Source organism: Salminus brasiliensis, chromosome 22, assembly GCF_030463535.1.
Source record: "Salminus brasiliensis chromosome 22, fSalBra1.hap2, whole genome shotgun sequence".
Taxonomy (NCBI): Eukaryota; Metazoa; Chordata; class Actinopteri; order Characiformes; family Bryconidae; genus Salminus; species Salminus brasiliensis.
The window spans coordinates 22,029,815-22,057,686 of NC_132899.1; the positions used below are offsets into that span (position 1 = coordinate 22,029,815).

The window sequence follows — 27,872 nt, forward strand, 5'->3', positions numbered from 1 at the left end:
GCACTTTCTTTTCCAGCTTTTAATAAATCTTTACCTCTAACTTTTGTTTCCAGCGATGACGTATTTGTCCACCTGTTAATCAGAGATGGGACACAGATCTGGACTTTAAGTTTATAGCGGAAGCCATCCTGTTATGTCGAGATAATTATCCTGAGAAAATCATCTCGATATAAAGGAAACACTAAAGGGCATTGCCAAAACTGCCAACGTGGCAATGTGCCATTCACTATTATCTCCACAAGCCTTACTGACTTCAGGGGCGCTGCAAGCTGTGTATTCATGATTTGAACTATCTGAATGGAATTTGGACGCTATATGGCTTTTTTCAACAGAGCTATACAAGTCTCAAACACAAAGACATTGTTTCAGTGTTTGCTGAAGGACATTTTTATGTTGCTCAATCTGAAACGCAACAGACTGTTTTGGAGGAAGAGTTACACCAAGATAACCAAGGTATTGTTTTTGTAGCTACAGCTTTCTGGACAACCTCATGGATATAGTATGAGACTGATTTTAATAAATGAAGTGGTGTATAGTCGATTTTCATTAAAGTAGTCAGAATCACAGACTTCCAGCACCCTTTAACAACAGACAAAGGGAGATTATATTGAATGGCGTATTGGTGCCATCTACAGGGCAGAGTGGGTAATGCACTTAGGTTTTTCCTCTATATCTCGAGATAACCGAGCCATTTTTAGAGCAAGAGCAAACATTTTTAGCCAAGAACATATAAGATAAATAATTCCTTTAAAAAAAGCATATTTTTCCACCTCAGGCATAACATCATAAAAAATTTATTAATATGATCGTTTTTATTCAGACGTGGGCAATATGGACACCATTTAACTAGTAATATTTAATGATGTAACATTAAATGATGTAAAATAAATGTTAAATGTTTTCCTACTAGTAAAATGTTCATTTTTAGGAAACCATCAATAAAAAGTATCTCATTTAATCCGTTTTATTTTCCTTTTTTAGTTTGTTATTCTTTAAGAAATCGTATTTTCTCATGCATCATGTGTATTTATGTATTTTTGATGTTTCTTATGTATTAAATATCAAAGCAATATTTGATGACACATTTATTGGGTCATGAGAGCAGCGGTTTAGGTGACGCTGGGTCACTACCCTCATATTACCGAAATTCTCAAGTTGCTTCCTTAACCCAAACCTAACTAATAAACACAGATTCATGATTAATTCAAGTATTTGATTATTATTGGTTGCTTTTTGTGGTCATAAAGTGCTTTTTGCAGCAGTTTTATATTTGTGTCATCGCTTCCACGCGGACACTAGAGGGCAGCATTGTAACACAAGCAGTGTCAGCTTTAAGTGTTCTGTTAAAACCTCTGATTTTTTTGCACTGGACGTAAACAAGCAAAGCCAGGCTATTTTACTAATTGAGAAAATGTAAATGAGATTTTAATTGGTCTAATTCAGGCTTATGTTTTTTATTCTTCGTTGTGGGCAGCTCATAGGCTACCACATTAATGAGGTCACCCACCAGGCTGGACGCAGCTCCGCGCTCGAGCTCTGTGAGCTGGGTGATTCATCCGCGGAGGTGCTGAGAGGAAAGTAAGGGGCTTTTGGGGAGGGTTGTAGCCTGGATACACGGAGTACAGCAGCAGCAGCAGCCGCGGCAGCAGCTTCAGGGAGGAACAGTCATTTTCATAAATTGACTAATTCAGTTTCAGCCAGACCTCGGAGACAAGAACCAGTGAGGTCTGTAACAGAGGGAGAGAGAGAGGGAGAGAGAGAGAGAGAGAGAGAGAGAGAGAGAGAGAGAGAGGGGAGGCGGTCTCCTTCGCTCATGTGTTTAATCGGCTTCCTCTCAGCCCCTCCTGCTGCCATGCTGAGCTGTGGGCAGGCCCTGGCCCTCCCTCAGTCCAGATAAAATAGCAGTAGTCTGAGGAAGGAGCGAGGAGGAGGAATCAGTGCTGCTCGCGGTCTCGATCTCGACGCTTTTGTGTAGAGATTTGCTCAACAGAGCAGAAGAAAGACGCGGTCAGGAAGCTCTCGGACAGCAGAGCAGAGATGCTGGGCAATGGAAAGAAGAGCAACCCTGCTGAGAAGAAGAGTGGAGCTGGGATGTCCCAACCCAAGACTGACGACCCTCTGAGAAATCTGGGTAATATTAAGGACATTAATGCCTTTACACGTAGTTTCCAGTGTAATGGATGAAGCTGCGATTCTGATTTACAATTATTATTATTATTATCATTATTAATAATAATAACAGTAGTAGTAGGAGTCATTGTAGTGAGGATTATATTATTATTATTATTATTAATAATAATAATAATAATAATAACAGTAGTAGTAGTCAGTAGTGATTATTATTATTATTATTATTATTATTGTTAACATTAGTTGTAGTAGTAGTAGTCATTGTAGTGATGATGATGATGATGATTATTATTATTATTATTATTATTATTAGTGTAACATCACATTTTCATTCAGCCCTCGCACTCTATTATATTGAAAATTCACCATTTTTACCACAGTTATGAATATTCACATATTCAGTCTACAGCACTTTAGCCCTGCCCATTCACAATGTTATAAGGGTTATAAGGGGTGTTTCAGTCCAGACTGTTTATGAATGAGGCAAAGAGCAGCCAATCAGAGCAGAGGTCAATAAAACATTAGTCTCTGCCCAACCACATGTTTTCAGATATTTTTAAATAGAGCTTTTTCTCTGTTTGTTGGCCTTAAACATGTCGTTTATGTTCATGTGTCCCTGACATGGATGTGAACTTGTGCATGGTTGTTGTGGGAAAAGTTCACTCTTTTATTACACTGTAACAGACTGTTGCAACAGCAAGATAAAAAAGCTACCTATGGTAGTATTAAGGTCTATTTTGCCCGTTACTCTTGCTCCTACTGAATTTGACATCCAGCTTTGGTTTGATGTCAAAGGTTTTAGTGCCATTTTTCCGTGAAATTCTCTCCATGTGGACGAAGAGAATTTGAGAAGCCCTGCTAGAGACAGATGGAAAAACTTACATTTGAGAAATATCTAACAATTAAAAGGTGTCTTTTCAAAAAAAGGATTTTCCAAAGAAGCTTTTTCAGAATCATCAACTTTTTTTAGAAAAATAAAAATTTTATTTGAGAACAAAAGCATGCAATAGTGATCTTATAATGAATACAGTGCAGAGCTATTACCACCATAAAAAAAAAAACACAGGATGCACCAGTGTGTCTCATTTTAATCACTGCTTTCCAAAAAAGACAGAAAATGAGAGCTCCACAGAAAGAGGGGTGTAATTGCAATATACAGTTCTAAAATACCTATTTACACGGTAAGGCAATGTCCTGTTCAAAGACAGTAATGTTATGGCTTGGTACCTAATCTACAGTTCTAAAAAGCTCTGAGCAGCTTTGTTACTGTATTTGTGTTGAAACGGAGATGAGCATGTTTAGTAGATGTTTAGCAGATGCATGTTTTATGTTTAATAGAGACTTGTGAGTGGCTTTAAAGGCCATAAGCATGCGTCTGAAGAATGACGGTTGATATCTGAACTGAACAGCAAAAAAACCCCCAAAAAGCCTGCCTCCATTCAGTGCCCCTTCAGAACCCCCACCTCTCAAATTCGTACATGTGCATTGCTATGGTAATTGCCACTGGGCACGTGTTTCTGAAACAGCAAAACAAAGTTAATGCTGCTCACCTATCCAGCAGGATAGGGGGGCAGTGGTGGCTCAGCAGTTAGAGCACCGGCCTATTGATGACAAGGTTGTGGGTTCAACACCTGGGCTCAACAAGCTGCCACTGTTCGCCCCTTGAGGAAGACCCTTCACCCTCTCTGCTGCCCACCGCTTCGGGCACGTGCAGAAACAGCATCTTTAAATAATCCACTTGAGCAGAATAGAGTGTAAATAAGGTAAATAAAATTTTGTGGATGGAGCAGTTCCTCATTAGAGAGGTCAGAAATGGTCGGTACATGACGGTACCACTCCAAAAGTCTGTCCCATCTGGCCAATGATCTTCAAAAAATATATGATCTATAGCTACTTTAGCTGATTACTGTATTGTCTGAGGAATACAGTCTTATTGCTAAGTTCAAAGGAAATGTCAGAGCAGTCTGGGTATTGATCTGTCTGAGCAGCTGCTGAAGCAAACTTTAAACCTTGACTATAAATGTAAGTAGGGCTTAAATGTTCAGTTTTGAATGACAGATAGGTTGGGCGAGATTATGTTGCTATATCACTATCATGATGAATTGCAGTATGACGCAGTATGCCTTGTCAGTACTTTGAGAACACTTGCCAACAACATGTTTAGTTTCTACACATTTAGTGCAGTGTGTGGTAGGTGCACCAATACCGCTTTTTCCTTTCTGATACCGACACCAGATTTTCAAGTATCTGCGAACACGCATACCGACTCTGACGTAATTACTCAATATAAGATGGCTATAAATGCTGACATTTATAGTGTTCCACTTTTTTAGGTTATACTTTTTTATATCTTATCTCAAATAATAATATAATATAAGCTTGAAAGAACCTAATTTACGTGTTGAGTAACTGCACATTTAAAAAGTTTGGGAGCTATACCATTTTTTAAACGTACCACAATGCAGTAACGTGCGAGTATTAAAAAGATTCACATTCACATTTCAGAGAAGTGAAAAAAGACAGTTTAAAAAAAAAAAGTGCGTATGCAGCAATTTCACAGTCAGGTACACGTCTCTATGTAAAAAGGTACTAAATTTCAGTGTCTGGCCTTTAAACAAGCTTCAGAACCAAAAAGTGCTGTATATGTAAAAATTCCATTACATTTCTGTTTAATTGTAATAACTATTTATGATTGACTTTTACTGGTTGTTTAAATGTTTGATTTCATAACAAAGTTTGCAAACAAAAATTATTTGTAAAAAAAATAGTAGTTATAGTTATAGTGTTAATCAGGCATATTGTCTCTAGGTAATGGGGTTATGTGGTCAATGTAGGGCTGGGCAATATGATGAAATTTTAGGGTATTGTAATAAAATTTGTTATTATGACACACAGTATGCTTTTCTAAGCATATAGACAATATTGTTAGTGTTTAAAGAACAGTAATCCACTGCAGGTTTCATTACAAACAGTGTAATTAGACTGCTTTAATGAGATGAAGTGCAGCAGGTTATTATTTTAAGAATCTGTCACTACTGGTGTGTTTAGTCTGTGATCATAGTATTGTGACAAATATTGTGTATGTTGAAAATGTCTTTAAATATTGTGATTTAGTATTTTTACCATATCGCCCAGCTCTAGGATCAATGGTTTTACTGTTCTGTTTAACCCATATATCATTTAAGCAGTCCTACTGATATCAGTAACAGTTGAGTCATGAATGGAACTTCAACAAGGATTCGGGAAACAGAAATGAACGATGGTGAACGTTTCCCGCAAATGCACTGAAACTTCTATCAAAGAGCAGCAGCAGCAGAGTAGCTCTTTTGTGCCACTTATTCCACAAAGGGGAAAGGGAAAAAGCATTTAACTCAGCCTTTTAAAACCCGTGTTAAGGCTGCTGGTTAAAAGTGCTTTCAAAATGCTCTCAGACCGACTTCGAAAGTAACACTGTCCCAGACTGCACCACCATCCCGGGTTTTGTTCTCAGTGTTATGGTAGTGGACGCTGTTTGTATTAACCTTTGTGGAAAGAAAGAATGAACTGAAGAGGGCTTTTGGTCATCCTTAATGCAGTCCTGTTACAGAGTACTTTCAGTATAGGTCCAGTAGTGTCCGAGACGCAGATCCGAACTGTTAGCTGAATAATTTAACGGCAGTGGCAGACTTCAGTCTTCTCTGCCAAATGCCACTGATCTCATTTGTGATGTGCTCAGGAGGTTATACCTCTCATCTGTTTGTATCCATCAGTGGTATTGATTTGAGCAATAAAATATGGATATCAGATTGCACAGTATATAGTTTGTCAAGGGTTCGCGCAACATCAGCCTTCACAGTATAATTTTGTGTGGACCTGTTAGGGCTAATCAGTTAACAGTTTGCACAAGATCCAAAAACTTACTTTGGTCAAAATAAAAGGGATCTTTTCTGGTCACCCATGTCCAGGAATAAGGAAAAGGTTATTAAGTGATTAGTCGGGGATGAACATCTATTGAATTTCTTTGTTCATGAATGAATTTAGCTGAATTGAGACTTTCTGTTTTTTAAAGCCCAAAGAAAGTCCAAACGATTGCAAATTTAAATTATAACTTACTTTTTAGGCATATCTCAGAGACCAAATGAGTCATGGCCCAGTTCTGGCCCATATTTGCACCTTCATCTTGCCCACGTACCACCCTAAAATCACAGTGAAGACCTTTCCGAATCTGGATGCTGGACCACAGCCACAACTGCCATATTTGGGCCATTTTTGGGCCAAATTACAAACATTTCTTCAACATTCAATTTCCCCAAACGTTTTGCATGGTAGGCTGCACGAAGGCCACATATGGTCCAGACCAGTGCATTCAAATGCCATGACAAACTTTTAATTTAGCTACAGTGGGTCCAGTTATAGGCTTAAATGTCCTGTAAGTGCAGCAAAAGGGCCACATTTAGGCCAGAACTGTCTGCTATCTGGGATGGCTTGATTGACTTGAAACATTTCTTCAGTTTTGGGTTTAGAACATATGGACCAAAGAAATCGTTTTTTTTTGAGGAATTATGAGGAAATAAACTCTCATTCGCAATCTGGTATTGTGTCTATGTTTGTAACTGATATGTCTTAATGCAATTAGGATTGGCTATAAAATCCAGTCCAGTTCTCTCTATTTTTCTCTATTCTAAAATAAATCATGGCAGGCTTGATGCACTCTCCCAGGCTTGGGACCAATTTTGATGCCATTTAGAAGACTTAACAACCCCCTTGTGACTTGGAATCACATCGATCGCTATGTGCTCTGTCCCTCTCCTTTTTTTTTTCAAATGTCTCTCTCTCTCTGTTCCTCTCTCTCCCTATCCACTTAGGTGTGCAGGATGATGAGGATGTGAAGACGATGCTGCAGGGCTCCTCCATGCTGAAGGTTCGTTCTCCTCGCTGGCAGAGGAGGCGGACGCTGCAGCTGCAGGATGACGGCGTCACTGTACGTTATGAGTCCAACAAGAGCTTCAGCAAGCCCAAAACCTGTGAGTCTTTCACCTTTGCACAGGTGGACAGAGTGCGGCAGGGGTGCAGAATAGTGGGGCTTGTGTCGGGGGAGCTGAGAACAGAGTTTGATGATCTGACTGGTGATGCTAACTTCTGCTATAATAGTAACTCAGAAGGCTACAATATATATTATAGGCAATACTATAAGCAATTTTAGTGGGTTTTACTGGGTGCTTTGGTCAATTACAGTTTCATAAGATGGTCTCTATATATGTTCTGTGGCTGACGTTTATGGATTTTAAGATAATATCAATATATCAGAGTATCATGATATTACTGTATCGATTCCCAAAAACACAGGGCCCATTTTTAATGAATAGTTTACATGTAAAGTTTGGTGGTAGACAGTGGTTCATTTTGTGTTGTGTTTAAACCCCGACCACTAGATAGCAGCGATGTTCTCTGCCTTCAAATCCCAGAGTAGAGGTCAAGAGAGAATAGGAAACTAAGAGATGTTGAGACTGAACTGGACATTGCTCTCTGATGCTACAGTGTGTGGGCTCAATTCAGTAAGGTGGAGAATGTTTAAATATACCTCCTAATTATGGCTGTATAAACACCCCTCTGCCCAGGTCTACTGGCCTCAGTACTGTCTGTCATTACAGGCCTGCTCTATTTGTAGAGCAGGGGGGCATCCCTCCCTGCACTGTAAGCTGCACTGAACTGCACTCTAATTACAGGCTATGATGGGGTGGGAAATGCTTGGCCCTCCACTTTCTGGTTTCTTCCATATGGTTAACATGAAGTGTAATCATTGGCCTGGCAGCAGCGCAGTCTGTACATAGTAACCTAGTCTTCAATTGCTTGGAGTCAAAGAAGCGATGCTATTTTGTGATGTGGTCGAGACAAGCCATCATGCATGTGAGTACACACCCGTTCATAAGTTCTTGCTTTGGCACGTGTAAATGTGCATGGTCGGCGTTCCACTCGAGAATAGGCATGTGCATTAAGAGTGATTTTTGTTCAAGAAAGCAGTTAGCCACGGGAGGATGTGTCTTAGTGTAAAGTTACCACAGGTAAGAGGTGTGTTTAGAAACAGTGTAAATTAAGGTTGTAATTAATGTTGCATGGATGTTGCATTGGTGTAAATACAGTACTACAGTACCCGCAGTAGAGAACATGAGACCATTAAACAGTTTTTCACTGAATAGTATTTTGAAGAAATAGCTAATAAATGACTGCAACAGTATTTACAATCCATACAACCCAGATGGAACAGTTCATCTTGCATGTTTTCACTACTCACAAAAAGTAATATTCGTAGAAAAGAGATATTTGGCTTTTGGGTGAAATCTATACAAGACGATGACCCCTTTAAAAAAGTGCAGAAACTTTGAACAGTTGGTCGATTCATGGATCGAAACACCTGAATTTTGAGGTTAAGTTTTGAGGTTAATATGTGTACAGGGAGTACAGGAGTGGGCTAAGCACACCTCCCTGAGGGGCTCCGGTGTTGAGGGTCGGTGAGGAGGACGTGATGCGGCCTATATTTACCACCTGCTGTCGGCCAGTCACACCTACAGTCATGTAAAAAAGTTCAGAGACCCCATGAAAACCTTTTTTTATTGTATTTAAACACATATGGACATTTGATGGACTTGAACAATATTGAGAAATTGAGGTACCATGACTAATAATGTTTTAAAAATAACATCATACATATCTATATTTATATAAAAATATTATTTTCCATTGAGAAAACATTAGAACACCCCCACATTTATTACTACTTCATTTGCCTAAGATTAGAATCAGATGCAGAACATTAGCTCTTTAGTGCTCTCTGAGGCCTTTAGAAAGAAGCTCGTAGATGCAGTTGAGTCTGGGAAGATCTCAGAAAAGAGGTAAAGTGTAAAGAAGTATCCAACAATCCTAAATTCATCACGGGAGCTACAGATAATTCTTAGTCAACAAAAAAAAAAACAGAAGATTAAAGTTTTTCAGAGAACACCTAGACCAAGACCAGGACATCTGGAACAATGTGATTTGGACAAATGAATCCAAAGCTGAATTAGTACAGTAACCAAGGACATGTTTGGCATAAACCAGACACATCATTAAAGCATAAGAACCCAAATTAACTGTGAAGCATGGAGGTGGAAATGTCATGGTTTGGGGCTGCTTTTCTGCAATAGGGCCTGGAAAGCTCTCTAACATAGATCCACTAGGAGTTCTTTATTGTACCAGAGGTTGTTTGAGGAAAATGTGACCATCTGTCTAAAAACTAAAGCTGAAACGTTACACAGCTGAAAGAAATCTGCATGGAGGAGTGGGAAAACTGTGTCCTATTTGGGGAGCCAAGGGGGGAAATACCAGCTATTAGGGCATAGGGTGTCCTAACTTTTCCTCACAAGAAAATTTCCTCAGTTGTATGTGTTATTTGACCTCCATCTCTTAATATTGCTTAATATGCAAATGTTTAAATATGTAAAAAAATGGTTTTGGCTTTTTCACATGGCATGTGTATAGTTAATTACTGAAATAAATGAATTGGTTATGTTTGCCCCTGGAGGTAGCACTCTAACATTCAAATAGATATACTGGCACCTGGAACGGGAGCCGGAATGGGAGCTTCTGCTAAATGTCATGAATATAAATGTACTTCTTTATTTGTACACACTCTGGATGGGTAAATGTACATGTGAAAACCCATCTGTTCAATTCTGTCTTGTGTCATCATGCAGTGGTTCCTTGTATTTGTTCAGCTGAGTTCATATTTATGTGCTATTGAATGAACCCATCTGAGTTTTACATCAGCTCTCCGTATACCTGAGGGTTTGGGTTGAATTAAAGAAATCTGAGTAAATATCAGCTGACATCCTGTAGCATATGGTGTCTGCTGACCATGGGAGCTAGACAGAAACCTCCTTGTTTCATCACACTTTCATTTTTGTTATGATGCCGTTGCTTAACAACTGTGTTTAAAACTGTGTTAGCACACATAATATGTTATCCAGCAAATATGGGGCATCTGAATTATTCATGATCTTTAGTTTGTCTGCGTGTGAGGATGTCTCTGGGAGAATTTAAAATACGGTAAGCAAACACAGAGGTGTACACAGATTGTCCATTGGGAAAAACGGGTCATTCATTGGAGAAGAAAAGTTCAGTGTGTCAGCGAGTTGCTTTTCCCAAAGTTTTCCAACGTGGGTTCACTGAACACATAAAGCAATAAGAATAATATGCAATTATGTGGACTTGTGTTTACATAGTTGTTTACCTCTGTATTTGTGTGCAAACACAGTTGTATTTGTAAGTATTTGGACAGTACCATTTTTGTCATTGAAATGCACACTTGTAGATTCATTTAAAAAATATTCACAATAATATTGCAGGATTCACAGCCATTCCAGCCAGGATTGGGGGAATTCACAGCCATTCCAGCCAGCAAGAGCCAGCAAGGCTCTTAACCCTCTCTGCCCCGTAGTGACACTTTCATTGTGTGTGCTTGCTCAGTAGTGTATATGTCTTTAGGGCCAGCCCAAGCCTTTATGGGACCCTAAGCAGATTTTCATTTGGGGCATTTCCTTATACCACCACCCCAGCACCAGATGCTTTATCATTCCATAGGCTACACTGTGTAACGTACCCACCATCAATAGCATTATTTGTAATTAGCTTACATCATACCAGTGTCATTCTGGCTATTGTTTGTAATCTTACAGGGGTAGCAAACTCACAAAAATGTTGTAATAAATTTTTTTTTTTAAATTTTGAACACGTGCAAAAGTGTAAAGGTGGCACCTATTATCGTCAGGGGCCCTAACACAAATGAATTTAAAGCTGAATTAGTACAGTAACAGATGACATGTTTGGCATAAACCAGACAGCGGTGCATATCTACATTTGCCTAACAGTTGGCAGCAGCCAATAGCTGAAACTGATTAACCTAGTGCCAACTATGAAAATAAATTAATTTAAAATGGCTTTTTGGCCACTTAAAAGAAGGAGTGTACTGGAGTGGTCAATAATACCAAAAAAAGAGCATGGAGAGGGAAAGGAAGGGCTAATGGTCTGAAGCACACCACATTCTCTGTCAAACATGGCGGAGGCATCATTGGTGTTTATTGATGATATGACTTTACTTTTTTAGCTATACTAAATGCTGCAAATCCAATGATGCTTTACTGTACAGATGGATAATGGCCCTATACCTACAGTAAAATCAATCCAAAAGCTTCTTAAGGGAGAAATGTAATGGTTTTAATAGCAGAGTCAGTCATCTGACCTCAACCAAAGTCAAAATTTCAAAAATGTGTCACTGTCCAAATACTTGTGGACCTGACTGTATTTACGTACTACATAGTTTTAATGTATTTTTCTTTCTCTCTCCCCCCCCCCACCAACACACTCTTATTCTCTGTTTCTTAGTCTCTGTGATGGAGGTGGAGTGTGTGCGTGAAGGTTGTCAGTCAGAGACGCTGCGGAGACTAGCCGGAACTCTGCCGGAGGAACAGTGTTTGACCATTGTGTTTAAAAGTGGACGGAAGAGTTTGGACTTACAGTGCCACACCAAGGAGGAGGCACAGCACTGGACCCACGGCATCCGTACCCTGCAGGAGAGAGTAAACAACATGAGCCAGACTGAGAAACTCGATCAATATCCTGTAGTAGCAGTCAGCCTGACAAAGCAGCTTTTTTTCTAATAGTTGGGTTGTTGGGTTGTTATCGATTCTTTGTTGCTCTACACACTTACAGTGGGAAAAGGGCACGATTATGGATGCAGCTAAGAGGTGAGGTCACTTGCAACCTTGCAGTGTAAGAACACTGTTAACCTGTGACTACATTTTGGCAAGAGTTCTAGGGGAATTCCACATACACTACTCACAAAAAGTTAGGGATATTTGGCTTTCAGGTGAAATGCAATGTGACCTTCTCTAAACTTTTGAATGCACATGTCCAACTGTTCAATGCACTTTTTGCACAACATTATGGCAAAATTCACAGCAGGTGTTTGGAGTAGACATCCTTTGGCCACATCCCACACTGATGACTGATGCCCTGCAGAACAGGCACATTTAAGGGAGTTGAGAGGCACCCAATTGTCACGTCAGACCAGTCGAAACCATTTACATCAGCGTGATCTTCACAGACGTCATCATCTTGCATGGGTCAGGGAGCATTTACGCTGGGTGAGGGACCACTGGGCTTCAGTGCTGTTCACTGATGAAAATTGATTCACACTGAGCAGAAATGATGGCCGCCAACGATGTTGGAGACGTCAAGTAGAGCACTATACATCAGCTACTGTTGTCACCAGAAAAGCCTTCGGTAGTGGTGGTGGTGTTACAGTTTGGGCAGGTGTGTCTAGTCAGTACATGACCTGCCCTACACTTTGTGAATAGCACAGAAACAAGCCCATACTACTTCAATAGCATCATTAATCCAGTCATTGTGCCTCTGCATGAACAACACAGGCCTAGTTTCATCTTCTTGGACGACAATGCTCCAGAACTTAATCATTTAAATTAATTACAACCCTTGGTTTAGTCTTTTTTTAGAGTTGTTTTTTATTTAAACAGTTATTTGACCCCTTATTTCATTCCACATCTTATTTTGGCCAGGAATAAGGCTTTTGATAATAATAAAGTAATTCCACACCTTTGATTGTTTTATACAGTATCAGTTGCCTTGTGTATTAACCCTTAACTGCTGACACTTGGATCCATGCATACCTGAGGCAGGCCGATTTGAACCATGATGGAAAGATGACGTATGATGAAGTGCAAACTCTCCTTCAGATGATCAACATTGACCTCAGTGAGCAGTACGCCTTCAACCTGTTCAAGGTTAAAATGTTTTACACTCTTGACAATCAGTATTACGACAGGATGGATATTCTGACTATTGAACAAGTTAGACAGTGCATGCTTATTCTGGACTATATACCACTGAACACTCTTTACATAGCCTTGAACCAGTTGTGTTTGTGTTACAGAAGTGCGACCAGTCAGCGAACGGCCGCCTGGAATACGACGAGATTGAGCTGTTTTGTCGCGAGTTGCTGCGTCGCCCTGAGCTGGACGCTGTGTTCCGTCAGTACTCCTCCAATGGACGTGTCCTGTCCACTGTGGACCTGCGGGAATTCTTAAAAGACCAAGGAGAGGACAACACACTTGTGCATGCGCAGAGCCTCATCTTTACATATGAGCTCAATGAGTGGGGTATGATCTTTTGATGCCTCTAAAAACCACCCTCTTTATTATACACATACAGCATCAACCTTCAGGTCTGGAAGTGAAGGCAGTTTCTTACTAGCTTTTGTTAGAACTCGATTAATTCCAGTGTGTAAATGTTTGCTTAAGTACAGGTTCACTTAGTCCTACTAAACATGGTAACAGCAACCATTATTGTTCCAAATGGCTGTGGAAAAAAGTAATAAGTAATAAAAGTTTATTTAAATGTTTCTTTCTAGAATAATGACCTGACTTAAATAATAAAAACTGGATGTTTTGCTTAGTTAATAAGTGACCAGTAATATATTCTGTGTATCTGCTTCCCTTGATGTGTAGGTCATTGTCTGCCAATAGACTTCCACATGTGGTTTTCATATGTGTGGCGTTCTGGATTTTAATTTTATTCTTATTTTTATGGTCATTTCTGTTGCATTTTGCAGGAAGGGTAAGGGGTAGGGAAGGCTGGATAGTAACATACAATGTTAGGTGAACTCACAGTCCAATCACATGTACAACAGCATCTAAAGTATTACTGAAAAACCACTAAAACGTACTTAGAACCTGCTTAGAGTTAGAGTCCTGTTAATGGGTATTTAGAGTTCTCTTGTATCAAAGTGATGGAAATGATAAAGTATAGAGGTGAGTAACAACTGCTCAAGAACCAAACCATGCTGATCATATTACTATCTGTAAAACAGATAAAAAGCATATGAGCATGCTGTTTATATGCCTAGGAAAAAGACTAGCCTCCAAAAAAAAGTAGGAAATTGACTGCAGTACAAGTCTGGCAGTGCATCACCAGAGAGATACGAAATGTCTAGTCAGGTCTAGGAGCTTTAGTAGTCATTGTATGCAAAGAATATCAAACAAAGTACTAAAGATAATGAATAAGTTTAACAAATGATCTAACAAACTGGTTTTCACCACAGCTAAGAAGAACCAGCTGATGACGGCCAATGGCTTCACCATGTACATGCTGTCGAAGGAAAACAACGTGTTTGATCCAGAGCATGGCAAAGTCTATCAGGACATGAGCCGGCCGCTCAGCCACTACTTCATCTCCTCTTCACACAACACCTACCTTACCAAAGACCAGCTTATGGGCGAGAGCAGCGCTGATCCATACATCCGGTAACACGCCCACATTAACACATTCTCACACACACACACAGAACCTCTGCCGGTATTTACCTTTAGAGGTAAATGCATTCACACCCCTCTTGTTTTTTGTTTGTGTGGGTGTTGTGCAGGGCGCTTAGCCATGGCTGTCGCTGTGTTGAGCTGGATTGTTGGGACGGAGATAAGGAGCCGGTGATTTACCACGGGCACACCCTCACCTCTAAAGTGCCTTTCAGAGAGGTGGTTGAGACGATCGCTGAGTATGCCTTTAAGGTGGGAACGGAGAAAACAGCTGGATTTTGCTATTGTTATTGTTCAAAAGGCCGCTCCACCATGAATTTTGTCTGTACTTTTATCCCTTATGAAAACAGTATTTCACACAGTATCAGAAAATAAATTTGTAATGACTTAACAACTCAGTGGAGTATTGATGCAAGTGTGTGATATTTAAGGCATGCAGTGTGCATAGCTCCAATTGTTTTGGCATGAGCTTCTGATATGTGTTAGCATTTGGGGTCAGTTGAATATTGGTGTCAAATTTCAGTGCACTCTTCAAATGTAGCCAAACAACAACAGCCCCTAATATTGCCAGGCTTATATTTAGCCTAAGGCGTATTATTATCTAACTGTTATCTAACATTCATTGTTTTTATTTTAATATATATTTTTATTATTTATATATATATATATATATATATATATATATATATATATATATATATATATATATATATATATATATATATATGTTACCTGCCTGTCTGGCTTATTTTATGTATTGTCTTATTATTTATGTGTGATCTGTTGTCAGTTCTGGTGTGTGTATGTTAGTTTGCTCTACCCCTGCTGCTGTGTGTATTCTTCAGGCCTCTCCATTTCCACTGATTCTGTCTCTGGAGAACCACTGTTCAGTGGAGCAGCAGGCCATTATGGCTAGGCAGCTGCGCTCCATCCTGGGAGACAAACTACTCACGAAACCCCTCAAAGACCAGCCCTGCGACAGCCTACCCTCACCACAGGTACTTCACACAAGTGCATGTCTTTTTTTAAAAGTTTGTGAACATCTTAAAAAACCTTGTATAGTTCTGGAAAATGTTATAGACAACTGAGACTAGGATCCACTAAAATGATGGGAGGAGCGGAGTGTGGACAAAGCACACCAGCTCATACACTATATGTCAAAATGTGGATGTGAAGTTGCACCTATTGCTGGTCACATATGTGCAAATGAACAATCACAACTTGTCTAGTCATTGTAGAGAAGTGTTGCCAATAGAATAGGACTCTCTGGAGCAGATAAACATGCCAGGCGTGGACTAGAGGGGTATGAAGGCCCACCCAGCATTGAGCTGTGGAGCAGTGGAACTGTGTTCTCTGGAATGATGGATGGTGCTTTGTCCAATTCCTTTGGGATGTGTTGGAGAGTTGGGGATGAGGTGAGGTGGTAATCACAACAATGCTCTGAAATATAGTAGAAAACCTTTCCAGAATGGTAGGGATTTTTCCTCCAACAAAAACATAAAATTAAGAATGAGCAGGTGCCCCAATACTTTGGTCCATATAGTGTCAAGTATGGTGAAGGTAGTGTTATGGCATGGGCATGTATGGCTGATCTGTGAATCTAGTTTTGCTGTATTTATTGATGATGTGACTGCCAACAAAGCAGCAGAATTCAGAAGTGTATAGGGTTGATGGTATAACTCTCATTGGACAGCAAAGCCTAACTTTACTCAAGGCAAAGAAGTAGGATGTTCTGCAATGGCAGACCTCAGTTCAGTTGCACATGCCTTTTACTTACTGAAGGCAAAACACCACAAGGACAAACAGAAAGATGATCCATGGGCGGCAAACTTCTGGCAGTCAGTAACTGAAATGAATTGGCAACCACAAATTGTAAATGACAATTTCATTTGAGTTCATGTAAGATTGTTAGTTTATCAAATTAGTAAAGCCCCAGTTTATCAAGCCCTCTGGGTGGGGATCAATATTCAAGGAAGCTGGAATTAAAGCTGAAAGTCTGCACTCACTCAACAGATGAGATGCTGTGGTTGACAGCTAAAATAACAAAGACTTTGTTGATGTCCAAATATTTATGGAGCTGACAGTATCTGAGAAATACTAATAAATCTAGCAGCATTTTGCATGACTGATTTATTTGGGTGTGGAACGTGTCCAGGGTTGGCTGGCAGCTCACTGACTAATGCAGTTTACTAATCCTGTCCAGTAAAGAAAAACAACAACATTTCTTCAAATCAGGACAGGGCCAAATGGGGTCTTCTGGATTACAGTGTTTGCATGCATTTGTTGTTGTGTGTGTGTGTGCGCGTGTGTGCGTGTGTATATGTGTGTGTGTTGGATTAGTACAAAGACCTAATGCTGGAATAAACGTAAACGCATTAGTGATCAGTAATGTGACTTGTTTAAAGATTATACTGTGCAGATGTAGTTTATGTGATGAGGTATACTTATGAATATAAGTAAATATAATATTTTGTGAACTTTATGTAAAACATTTATCAGGCCAGATGACGTAAAGGCTTGCATAAGCTTGCGTTTTGAAATCTACGCCAGCTGCTGTTTGTGTATATCATGTATAATGAGCACCTGCACATGCTTTAATATAGGCTTATCTAGACATATACAAAGCCTTTCCATAAAAAAACAAAAACAAAGTCAAGTCAAGAGGCTTTATTGTCATTTCAACTATACACAGAGTACACGCCGAAACGAAACTATGTTCCTCCAGGACCATGGTGCAACACAACACAGTGCAGACAGAAACACAAGGATAACACAGAACAAGTGCATACAGACTGTACAATATGCTGCAGACAGTACAGTACAAGAAACAGTGTAACAGATAGGATACAATAAATAAATCTATGTTATTGTAGAGGATCAGCCAGAAAACAGTGGAGTGCAGCACAAGTTAGTGTACTCTAGCAGCTACTTTTAAAATAAATAACAGGTAATGTGCAAAAATGCAAAGAAGTTCGTATGGAAACAACTTATCTCTATCTCTCCATCTATCTATCCACCTACCCACACAGTCTTATCAGAATATTATGATCACCTTCATAATAGTGGAAACAACAACCTTTCCCCTGCTGTCACATTAGCATATTATAACAGTCAAGCTTATTTAATAACAATACCACTACTGCCACTGCTAAAATTACTACTGCTAATATTACTAAACCTACTACTACTGCTACTACTGTTACTAAAACTACTACATTTACGGCATTTAGCAGACGCTCTTATCCAGCTAAATATTCAAAGATACCTCTAAGTTTAGACACTACTAAACTACTAAACACAAGGTGACCACTCTGCTATTCGCCCAAGTATTCTCGGAAGAGGTGGATCTTCAGTCTGCGTTTGAAGACAGCGAGTGACTCTGCCATTCGGACACCCAGGGGAAGCTCGTTCCACCACTTTGGTGCAGGACAGAAAAAAGCCTGGACACTTGTCTTCCGTGGATTTTGAGGGATGGCGGGTCGAGCCGAGCCGTACTTGAAGCTCGAAGGGCTCTTGATGCAGATCAGCTTTTGACCATTGCCATCAAGTACGGAGGGGCTGGTCCTTTCTTGGCTTTGTAGGCCAGCGTCTACTACTACTACTACTACTACTACTACTATTATTGCTTCTGTTACTAAAACTACTATTTTTAAAACTTCAGTGTGCGTAATATGCAAACACAGCAGTCCACCAATCAGTCACCTCTCAACTAGCACTGCTCATAAAAATCACAACCCTGTTTCAACCGGAATCAATCAGAGTGAAACCAAATATACACTGAAATATAAGTGTTGTTTGAAATGTGTGTTTGTGTTGCATTAGGAGCTAAGAGGGAAGATTCTGGTGAAGGGAAAGAAGGAGCGAGTGGAGCAGGAAAGCTCCAGCTCATCTGAGTCCAGCTGCTCTGAGGATGAGTCTAAAGCTGAGGGAAAAACCAAGGCAAAGAAAGAAGGCAAGAAGGTGAGTTCACAGGCCTCTATGTACTGTTCAACTACTTGGAATCAGTGTTTTCAGTACTGAGATTTTGGACAGGCTGGGGATACAGAACAGTCATGGAAAGTAAAAGAAGCATTTGGACTGAGGTGGTAGAGTACAATTACACAATTGTACACAACTATGACTCTAGTTATGCAGACTTATGCAGTTCTTGTGAGTGTTGTCCTGCCCGCTTCACCAGAGTTAGATTTTGCAGTTAGCAGTGCGCCGAGCCTGGAGTATGATTCTGAAGCTGCTGTTTTAAAGCAAAAAATTTGGCATAATATGGCTTTAATAGAGAAATGCTGTACATCATTGATTGTTTATACATACTTCATATGGTCAATGTGATAACAAAACCTGGAAATTTTGACTTTCATAAAGGAAGAAATGTTTCTAACCTGCAACCAACCTAACTTTAATGGACAGGATTCTTTTCTTTGGTCCATTCATCAGTAAATGTTCACACCATGTAGAGCAGTTTTAAATGCAAACAAGGGACAAAATGGTTTGATATGATCATGACAATACACTGAATAAAATGTCTAAGAGTGCATTTATACTTATTTGGTTGGTCTGGACCAAAACAGACAATGATAGGACTATGTCCATCTAAATTTATGTTCATGAATATCACAAACTGAAAAAAAGCAAAAATGTTCTGTTTTGTTTATTGAATTTTACATTTTTATAACTTACAATATAACAAAATCTTCAAGGGTATTATAAAGGTGTATTTTGTTATGTGGACAAAATATAATGTGTATAATGGAACAGCCATAACTAATAAACTAAAATATGAGGTGGATTTAAACGCTGAGGTGCTTTGTACAGTAGCAAAAAAAATGAATAAATAGATCAATTACAATAGATAACCAAACAGTACATACAGTCACATTGAAATAATTGAGTAATTTATTTAAAAACAGGCTTTTGTGTACCAAAGGATCAATTTCCAGATTTCTGAGCAGGAGAGTGCATATGTACAGGCAAATGTAACTGGTCTAGGCATGATTCCTGGCTTTTGAACTAGAACCTGACAAGCTTGGTGTGACAATAATTGATATTTCTAAATACTAAAGACATTTTTATATACATACTTGTGTTTGCATGTAAATGTGTTTGTGCGTACTCATGTTCAGTGTCCCATTGTATGGTGTCTGTGCTTTGTGTCCTGCTGTCTGTGTGTGTATGTATGTGTGTTTGCTCATGTGTGTGTGCTGCTGTGTGTCTGTGACTGTCCACTACTCTCCAGTGTTCGTGTGCTTCTCCTCCGAAGGTGTCTAAGCTGAGTCCAGAGCTTTCTGATCTGGTGGTGTACACTCGCAGCGTTCCCTTCAAGGGCTTCGATCAGGCTGCAAAGAAACCCCCCAATGAAATGTCGTCCTTCTCTGAGAGCGAGGCCCTCAAACACATCAAAAACTCAGGTACCTTGCACATTCCGATGTGTTGCAATGTTCTTCTTAAACCTTTCTATCCAAGGAACACTATGGACATCTGTCAGAGGCATACAAGTTTTTACGAGCGGAAATCTGCAGGACACTTCTCAGCATGTACACTACTGAACACTGCATGCGTTTCTCTTTACAGGAAAGTTTTTTGTACGACATAACAGCCGGCAACTGAGCAGGATTTACCCATCTGGGCAGCGCCTGCAGTCGTCCAACTACGACCCTCAGGACATGTGGAACGCCGGTTGCCAGATTGGTAAAGCTCCATTCATGTCAATCTGGATATGGAAGAACCATCCTGTAGTCAAGTTTAGAAATGGCATTTCAACAACATGCCATCCAAGTCATCCAAGACTGACTGCATTTTCTCGAATTGTCTCCTGCAGCGGCTCTGAACTTCCAGACTGAAGGGGAGCAGATGGATCTAAATAGGGGACGTTTCTTACCCAACGGTCGCTGTGGATATGTCCTAAAGCCCAGCTTCCTGTGCCAGCCCGACTCGGAGTTCAATCCTGAGAACACAGGTGGAGGACCAGGACATAACCCTACTCTCCTCACCATTAAGGTTAGTACATTGCCTCAAAACTTAGTGTGATACTTCCACTACAAATCAAAATGCCATTACCTTTCCACAGATGTAGCTGATAGTTAAAACCTGCTACTACACTAATGCATTTACTGGTTTAATGGTTTACTTCAACATGCACTGGTAATGCTCAAGATCAAAAAGGTCAGATGACACTGTTGGAAAACATTCTGACCAGTCTGATCAGTTGTTAGACAAAAATCTGCGCTTAACTTGAGCATGGAGAAAGAAAGTGTTCATGATCTGAAGCACTCCACATCATCTGTCAAACATGGTGGAGGCAGTGTTATGGCGTGAATGCGTATGACCACTAATGAAACTGGGTCACTGGTGTTTATTGATGATATGATAATGATATGACACTGTTAATAGAAGTAACAGGATGAGTTTGAAGGGTATAAAGCTATACTTCTTACTCTGATTCACTCAAATTTTGTACAACTGACGCAGCTGCAGTGAAGGTCTGGTAAAGCATCTCAAATGAAGAAAACTGCTTATATTTCTAATTGCGTTTGTACAATTACTTTTTAGTAAAAAAGTGTAACTAGGTAGACAAGCTATAATTCATAGATGGTTATATAATGCAATACACTAAAACATTTTACTGTCCAAATAATTATGGAACTCGCTATACCTTTGAGTTTTTATAGATAACAGAATCTCAGATGCAGTTTAAAGCAAATGGATTATGATTTAAGCATTCGGTTCAGTTGAGACTTATATTTTATTAATCCCAAATAAGGCAATTCAGCTTACCCAGTCAAGCCACACACAGTTACAAAAAACATACATAGGCCAGTAAATAGTCATTGAAGTGATACAATGAGCAGCTATAAACAGTCATTTAAAAAGACTATTGTAGGTATTTAGTAGCTTGATCGCAAAAGGAATAAAAGACTAGCGATTTGTTCTCCTCAAGGGCACATTATAACCCTGACCTGACAACATTACAGTAAATTCTCTAGACAGAATATGATCAGATTGACTGGGGATTTCTTTTGCTTTCCCACCAGCTTCTCCCACAAGTAGCCAAGGCCTCTCTGTTGGACTCCAGTTATTTTAAAAAAGATTTTTGCATTACCATGAAAGCTATTTATGTCCTACATAGATTTAAATTTTTTAAATGTCAATAAACAATTGCATTACATAGTATCACACACATGGAAAGAATTCAACTCCTCATTAAAGGAGTTTGTTGACCCCTCTTGACGACCAACTCTGTGCAACTCTGTGTTGGCATCAAACACTGGTCCTAAATATTTGTATGTCAACAATTTGAACCTCTTGTCTATTTTCAATACTAGCTTTTAGTTCCTCACTATTCTGCCTGAAATCTTTGATTAATACCTTAGTTTTTGACACACTAAGGTGAAGCAAGTTCTCATCACGCTGCTTAACTAGGCAGGTAGGGCACAAACGTTATCTGACTCCAAACCATGAAGAAGAGACAATAGGGCAGTATCACTGGAACTCATCTTTTATAAGATAACCGCCCTCTCGAGAGGTCCTGCAGCTGTCTGTGTACATAATAAAAAGTCCTGAGGTAAGCCCGTATTTACGACCTTGGTGCTGGACATTTGCTTATTCGCTCTAACACGATGCGTCAGAATCTAAAAGCAACACCAGAAACTGATCAGGTGATTTAAAATAAAAGACCAGTCATTTAATCAAGATCATTCGGCTATTAAAAAGACAGAGAAATCAGCAATGAAAAGTCTCACATGAGATTTAGGTTTCTCAACATGTTTTTGACTTTTTTTTATCCTGGATAGGGTGAATAATCATTCATAATGGGGGATGCAAGTGCAGTAGTTTAAGCATGTAGTTTGCACCAGGCTAATTTAAGGGTATAAGCTTGTTAGCTATATTAGCTTCGCAGCTCTAGTGCAAAACTAAAGACGCAAACTAAAAACTACAAACATGTCTTTGATGATAGACTGCATTTGGAGTTAGAGGAATGTGTGTTGAGATAAGACAGCAGATGTTATTCGTGAGGGTAAGCTAGTAGAAAGTAATAGTTTGGCAAAGCTGTGTGTATTTTTTAACTAAACTCTCATCACTCACTAACTGAGACAAGCTAGCTCATCCTTGGAAATAACGGCTGCTGTCTTACCTCTGAATAAACAGTTACTCAAGCAGATGTGAATCATGCCCTCAGGAATTTTACACGTAGAAAGATTCTGTGACCCACCCAGATGTATCTGACAGAATTATGTTCCAACGCTGAAGTGATATCTGGAGCGGCTGATTGGCTCACATAATTCAAACTGTGTTCAGTAACAACCTCGAATATAAACACTGTAGCATTCTGTTCCACTAAAACATCTTAACGGACAGTGGATTTTGTACTGTTTGTATTTCAGGTCATCTCAGCCCAGCAGCTGCCCAAGCCAGACACTGAGAAACTCAACTCTATCGTGGACCCTCTGGTGTGGGTGGAGACCCATGGGGCTCCCATAGACAACAACAAGAAAAAGACACACCGCATCGACAATAACGGTATCCCAACAATTACAAGTCGTAAATGAACTCAAAATGATGATTGTCTCACTGTGTTTTAGATTCCTCTCTCCTGTAGTCTACTAGTTGTTCTAATGAGTTTGTCTGTTCTTCTCCTGTTCTGTGTGTTTCACCCAGGCTTCAACCCCAGGTGGGACTGTACCTTTAAGTTTCTACTGCACGTGCCTGAGCTGGTCCTGGTGCGCTTTATGGTGGAGGACCATGACTACACTGCCAGAAACGAATTCTTGGGACAGTTCACATTGCCTTTCACCAGCATGCGCACAGGTATGTAAACAGTGTACATTGGCGGGAGCTAAACTGGAATTTGGAAGGCGTTTAAACTTCCATTAAAGTTGTGTAGGCTACAGAAATTGAAAGAGCTAGCTAACCACCAAGCCACAAGTTGGCACCATACACCATGGACTGCCTGTTAATAGCTGTTAATGGGAACTCTTAATATGCCGCTCAAATGTTTATGCAAGTGAAGGAGGCCATTATTAGACTAAATAAAAATAATAATAATAACAAATAAATACATAAATAAATACATAAATAAAAGAGATTAGGAGAAACTTAAGAGTGCCCAGATATTGGAGATTGGCCAAATATTTGGTACATCTTAAGACAACTGAGCACACTTTTCACTTACTGTAGACAAAGCTGAAATTACCTACAAACAAGCAAATTAAATAAAGAGACTATGTAGAAAATGGTTGTAATTCTTAAACAACAAATGCAGTGGTTGGGCAAGGGGCAGTGGTGGCTCAGCGATTAGAACGGCGGGCTATCTTTAACAGGGTTGTGGGTTCGATTCACGGGTTTGGCAAGCTGCCACTGTTGGGGCCCTTGAGCAAGGCCCTTTACCCTCTCTGCTCCCCGGGCGCTGGAGTTGGCTGCCCTCTGCTCTGGGTGTGTGTGTACTCACTGCCCCTAGTGAGTGTGTGTGTTCACTACCACAAATGGGTTAAATGCGGAGGACACATTTCGCAAGGCCTTGTGCAGTGTACAGTGACAAATACGTGCAACTTTACTTTACCACAATGTTTTGTCAAATACATGAAGTAAAGACAAAATTACCAATTTCCAGAAGTTTTCATTTGTTTCATTTGTCTAGATTATGTTATTCTTATTCAACATAGAATCCACTAGGAGTTATTGGATCAGAGGGCACTTGAGGAAAATGTGAGACCGTCTGACCAACTGAGGTTATGGCAGCCAAGGGGGAAAATACCAGCTATTAGAGCATAGTGTAACGTCTCCCTCTGCTGGCCTCAGTGGAGAGCTCATGCACACATGAGCTCTTACACACCTTAGTTGGCAGTGTCCATTTGTTACATGTGGAGTGTCCTAACGTTTTCCTTGCAAAAAATAAATACAAATAAAATTTCTATTAATTACTTTGCAACTTGTACTGTTTAAATAATGTGCATTTATTTAAAAAAGACAAAGGTTATCATGGGGTGTTCTAACATGACTGCATCATGCAGTGCTATTGACTGTCAACAACTACAAGCAAGGGATATTTTCTTGTATCAGCGACCCCTTCAAAATGTAGTCGTTCTGACTGAATCTTCGTCCTGCAGGTTACAGACACGTGCGGCTGCTGAGGGCCGACGGTTCCAGCCTCTCTCCTGCCAGCCTCTTCATTCACGTAAAGGTTACACCTAATTATGGCAGCCCCAAGCACGCTACGTCACCCAAAGCCTAGAAGAATCCGGGACGTCCAGTCGTAAAGCTCCCAAAATTGTGACTGGCGTACAGTGGTTGCCACTGGATTTACTGTAACAGTTACCTTATACTGTGTAATGTGCAGGTCGTTGCCCGTTCTTTGAATGATCACTCAGTGAGAGACCAAATACAACAAGCTTGGGAGAATGTTCACATCAGAAAACAAATGATCAGTCCTGGCTAAATAAAGCCAAAGGAATTTCAGGTACTAGCATGCATCAGGGGTCTTGAACGCATGAATGACGGAACTTACATAGGTCAGAATATTTATGATATAGTTATGTAATGTGTCTTTAGAAATACTGAAGCAATATAGTCGATCTTTTAGGTATTTTTTATTATAATGTAGCATCTCAACTGTAGCTTGTAGTACTAATTATCTTACTAACTAATTTTTTAGGCTTTTTCTTCCTCTTATGCAGCTGAAAGACTCTAGTGTGGTTCTAAAGGAATTCAGCCAAAATTCTGTTTATGTCATTTCCCCCTTTAATGTAGTCAGGAGTCAGCCAAGACGATGCACTGGAGCTATGAGGCTAATGCAGCTTATAACAGGCTGGCCAGCATTGAACAAACTGCATGCAGTCTGCACTGCATGTTGTGCTGAGATGGACATGTGTACAGACACAATTCAGGCTTCAAGATGGCTGCTACTGCTCTCTTTTTTAGCTATGCAACGTAAAACTGTATAAATGTTGGGAAGGAAATTGTGTATATTTAATTTTCTGCCAAATTATTCAAATAATTCTGTGCTTTAACTGAGCAGCACATTGATGCAGGCCATAAAACAGCTATGCATGGCTAGAACCAGTTCTAGCCGGGAGTTCAGGGACTGTATTCATGTGTATGTCCAGCCTTTGCCCTTCTTCTTTTATAGGAAGAAGCATATACCTTTAAAAAAATGAAGATTGCTGAATTGGATGCAAAAGACAATCCACTTCGCTTCCAGGAAACGGCTTTGGAAAGTGTAAATTCAGAGGAAAGTGTAAAGTGGTCACTGGTTTAAAAATCAAATGGTGTATAAAATGTACATACAGTAGCACTTTCAGGCCCAGTGCAAATCAGGCTACAGGTCAATGAAGCTCAATTAGGCACTGAGCTGACCAGTAGCAATACCCCACCAAGGAAAGCGTGAATAAGAGAAAGAGGTTTGGGAGTGTAGAAGAAAGAGCAATGGGCTGTGTAGTAGTACTTCTTTATCGCTTTATTTTTTGGATATCCAGAAGTTTAGGCACTGCTGGTCAGAGTGTTCATTTACATTGTTGTCAAAAAGTGAGCGTTGGCACTCTTTGGTCTAACTGCAAAATTAGACCAGAGATTATCTGCAGTTCTTAGAGCATATTTGCATTTTTCTTTTGTTTTTAAGCAGAAATGATTCCAGGGTACAGGGTCGTATCATTGCTGTCGTGCAAAAACCCTGCATCTCCAAATGGTCAACTTGACAAGAGAAATATGTATAAAAAAAAACTAACAAGATTTTATTGCAAATCATTTTGGAGCATTTCTATTGGTCCATTCATCTCAAAATGCTACAATATAAATAATAAAGACAAGATTCAAGTGATGTGAAATATGAGGGAAAAAAAGGAGATATGATGTACTTGTGCAGTGGCGAATTGCGACTATTAAGACTGTTAAAGTTATGCAACTAACTGCGAATACACCTCTAATACAAAGAAGCAGGTTGTATATTAGCCCACATTTTGCATGCTACCATGTGTAAAGTATTTCTGGGGGAAAAAAGACAAATGGAGATCATGTGAAGAAAATGCTAGAAAGCACTTTTAATCTTAATTAAATTATGACTTGAACATTTGCCCAGTGTTTGCACATAACATTCTGACTGTTATTAGGAAATACGCTTTGGGAACTGCAGAAAGCCCTAAAGGTTTAACATTTTTTCGGGCTGGGCTGACGTAGTAATACAGTCAAGTATACACCTTCACCAGCATTGCAATAACTCCTGCATGTAACTCTTAAGAGGTACTTTTACAAATTCCTTATATAATGCCCTCTGTTTATATCTTAGAAAATTTGTAGCATCATTCTCTGTGTATATGTATACACACACTTTAAACAGTACCAAGTTATTATTATTATTATTATGAATGATTTCAGAGCGTATTTTTCTAAAGTTACAAGGCTTATTTAACCCCTTCCCTGTTTCCCCTCTGTATGTTCTGTCCATAATACTACAAAGAGGCCAGCAGTGTGAAGTAATCATGTTCTCTGTATCTGCTGATGTTTCTGGTACTTTGAGTTTTACTGTGAAGAACCACACTTAATTTATTATTATTATTATTATTATTATTATTAGTAGTAGTAGTAGTAGTAAAAGCTAACTCATTGGGCAGTACCGTCACTGTAGGATCTTTAAAAATAAACATATATTAATAATAATAATAATAATAATAATAATAGATCGTGTTTAAAAGGCAAAATAACAATCAAAATATATGATAAAAAATACTACAAATCGTAGACAATCTTAATATAATTTTGTTTACTTAATGTTCCAGGTACTTCTTATGATGCCCTCTGTTTATACCTTACACCATTTTTAGCACCATGCTCCGTAAATATGCTTTAAAAAGTACCATAAAAGTTCACTTTCGCACTTTGGAAGTAAAAAATTAAAATCAGTCAGTGTGTTGTGTATAAAAAGGTCATGCCTTGTTTTAATAAGTCTTAATATTTTTGGGATTTTTCTTTTTTTAACAAAAACTAAATAAATAATGGTAAAAAGGGAAACAACAGCTTATTTGCACTGTTATAATAAGTGTTATGAAAATAATTAGCTATCTGTGTCAAACTGCACTAGTTTCTTCTCATCAGCATGATGTTACAAACAGAAGGGAATCTGTCCTGCTGCCTGTTCGTCTGAAATACATCTGCCTGTAAAATGTTCGTGTACTGTAACGCCAAATATCACGTCTCTCCAAATACGAAAATAAACTGTCTTTGGTGAAGAGTGGCTGGGGGAGTGTGTCTGAATTGTCCTTGAATTATTAACCTCTGTCTGAGTTCACAGTCGCTATAATCAGAGCAATAGTTTCTCTCTCATCTTTTTTACTCCAGATGTTTCTGCAGCTTGTTTCTACCTGGAGCTACGATGCTAATGCAGGCTAGCAAGTAGCTATAACTAACTGACAAGTGATGGAA

At 39.4% G+C, this 27,872-nt stretch overlaps 1 protein-coding gene across 2 annotated transcripts; it reads left to right on the forward strand.

Moving 5' to 3' along the window:
* Positions 1–1,571: 1,571 nt before the first annotated feature.
* Positions 1,572–27,679, forward strand: LOC140543552 (1-phosphatidylinositol 4,5-bisphosphate phosphodiesterase delta-3-A-like). Of its 2 annotated transcripts, XM_072666634.1 has the most exons (15): positions 1,572–2,131; positions 6,975–7,133; positions 11,527–11,755; positions 12,815–12,944; positions 13,094–13,319; positions 14,261–14,462; positions 14,582–14,723; positions 15,317–15,469; positions 18,294–18,431; positions 19,702–19,873; positions 20,037–20,153; positions 20,284–20,462; positions 22,847–22,982; positions 23,121–23,270; positions 24,569–27,679. In XM_072666634.1, exons 1-15 carry the CDS (start codon positions 2,038–2,040, stop codon positions 24,691–24,693), a joined length of 2,352 nt encoding a protein of 783 aa, XP_072522735.1. In that variant the 5' UTR covers positions 1,572–2,037; the 3' UTR covers positions 24,694–27,679. The 2 variants fall into 2 exon arrangements, with proteins under 2 accessions (XP_072522735.1, XP_072522734.1); XM_072666633.1 differs by lacking the exons at positions 1,572–2,131; positions 6,975–7,133; positions 11,527–11,755 and adding an exon at positions 11,862–11,888 and having other exon boundaries at positions 12,776–12,944; positions 19,726–19,873.
* Positions 27,680–27,872: the final 193 nt, after the last annotated feature.

What these genes read in the sequence shown, in the direction of transcription:
- LOC140543552 (XM_072666634.1), top strand. Translation starts at nt 2,038, where the DNA reads ATGCTGGGCAATGGAAAGAAGAGCAACCCTGCTGAGAAGAAGAGTGGA. An exon ending in ATATGAGCTCAATGAGTGGG is followed by an intron (nt 13,320 to 14,260) that starts GTATGATCTTTT and finishes TTTTCACCACAG; the next exon opens with CTAAGAAGAACCAGCTGATG. An exon ending in TCGCTGAGTATGCCTTTAAG is followed by an intron (nt 14,724 to 15,316) that starts GTGGGAACGGAG and finishes TGTATTCTTCAG; the next exon opens with GCCTCTCCATTTCCACTGAT.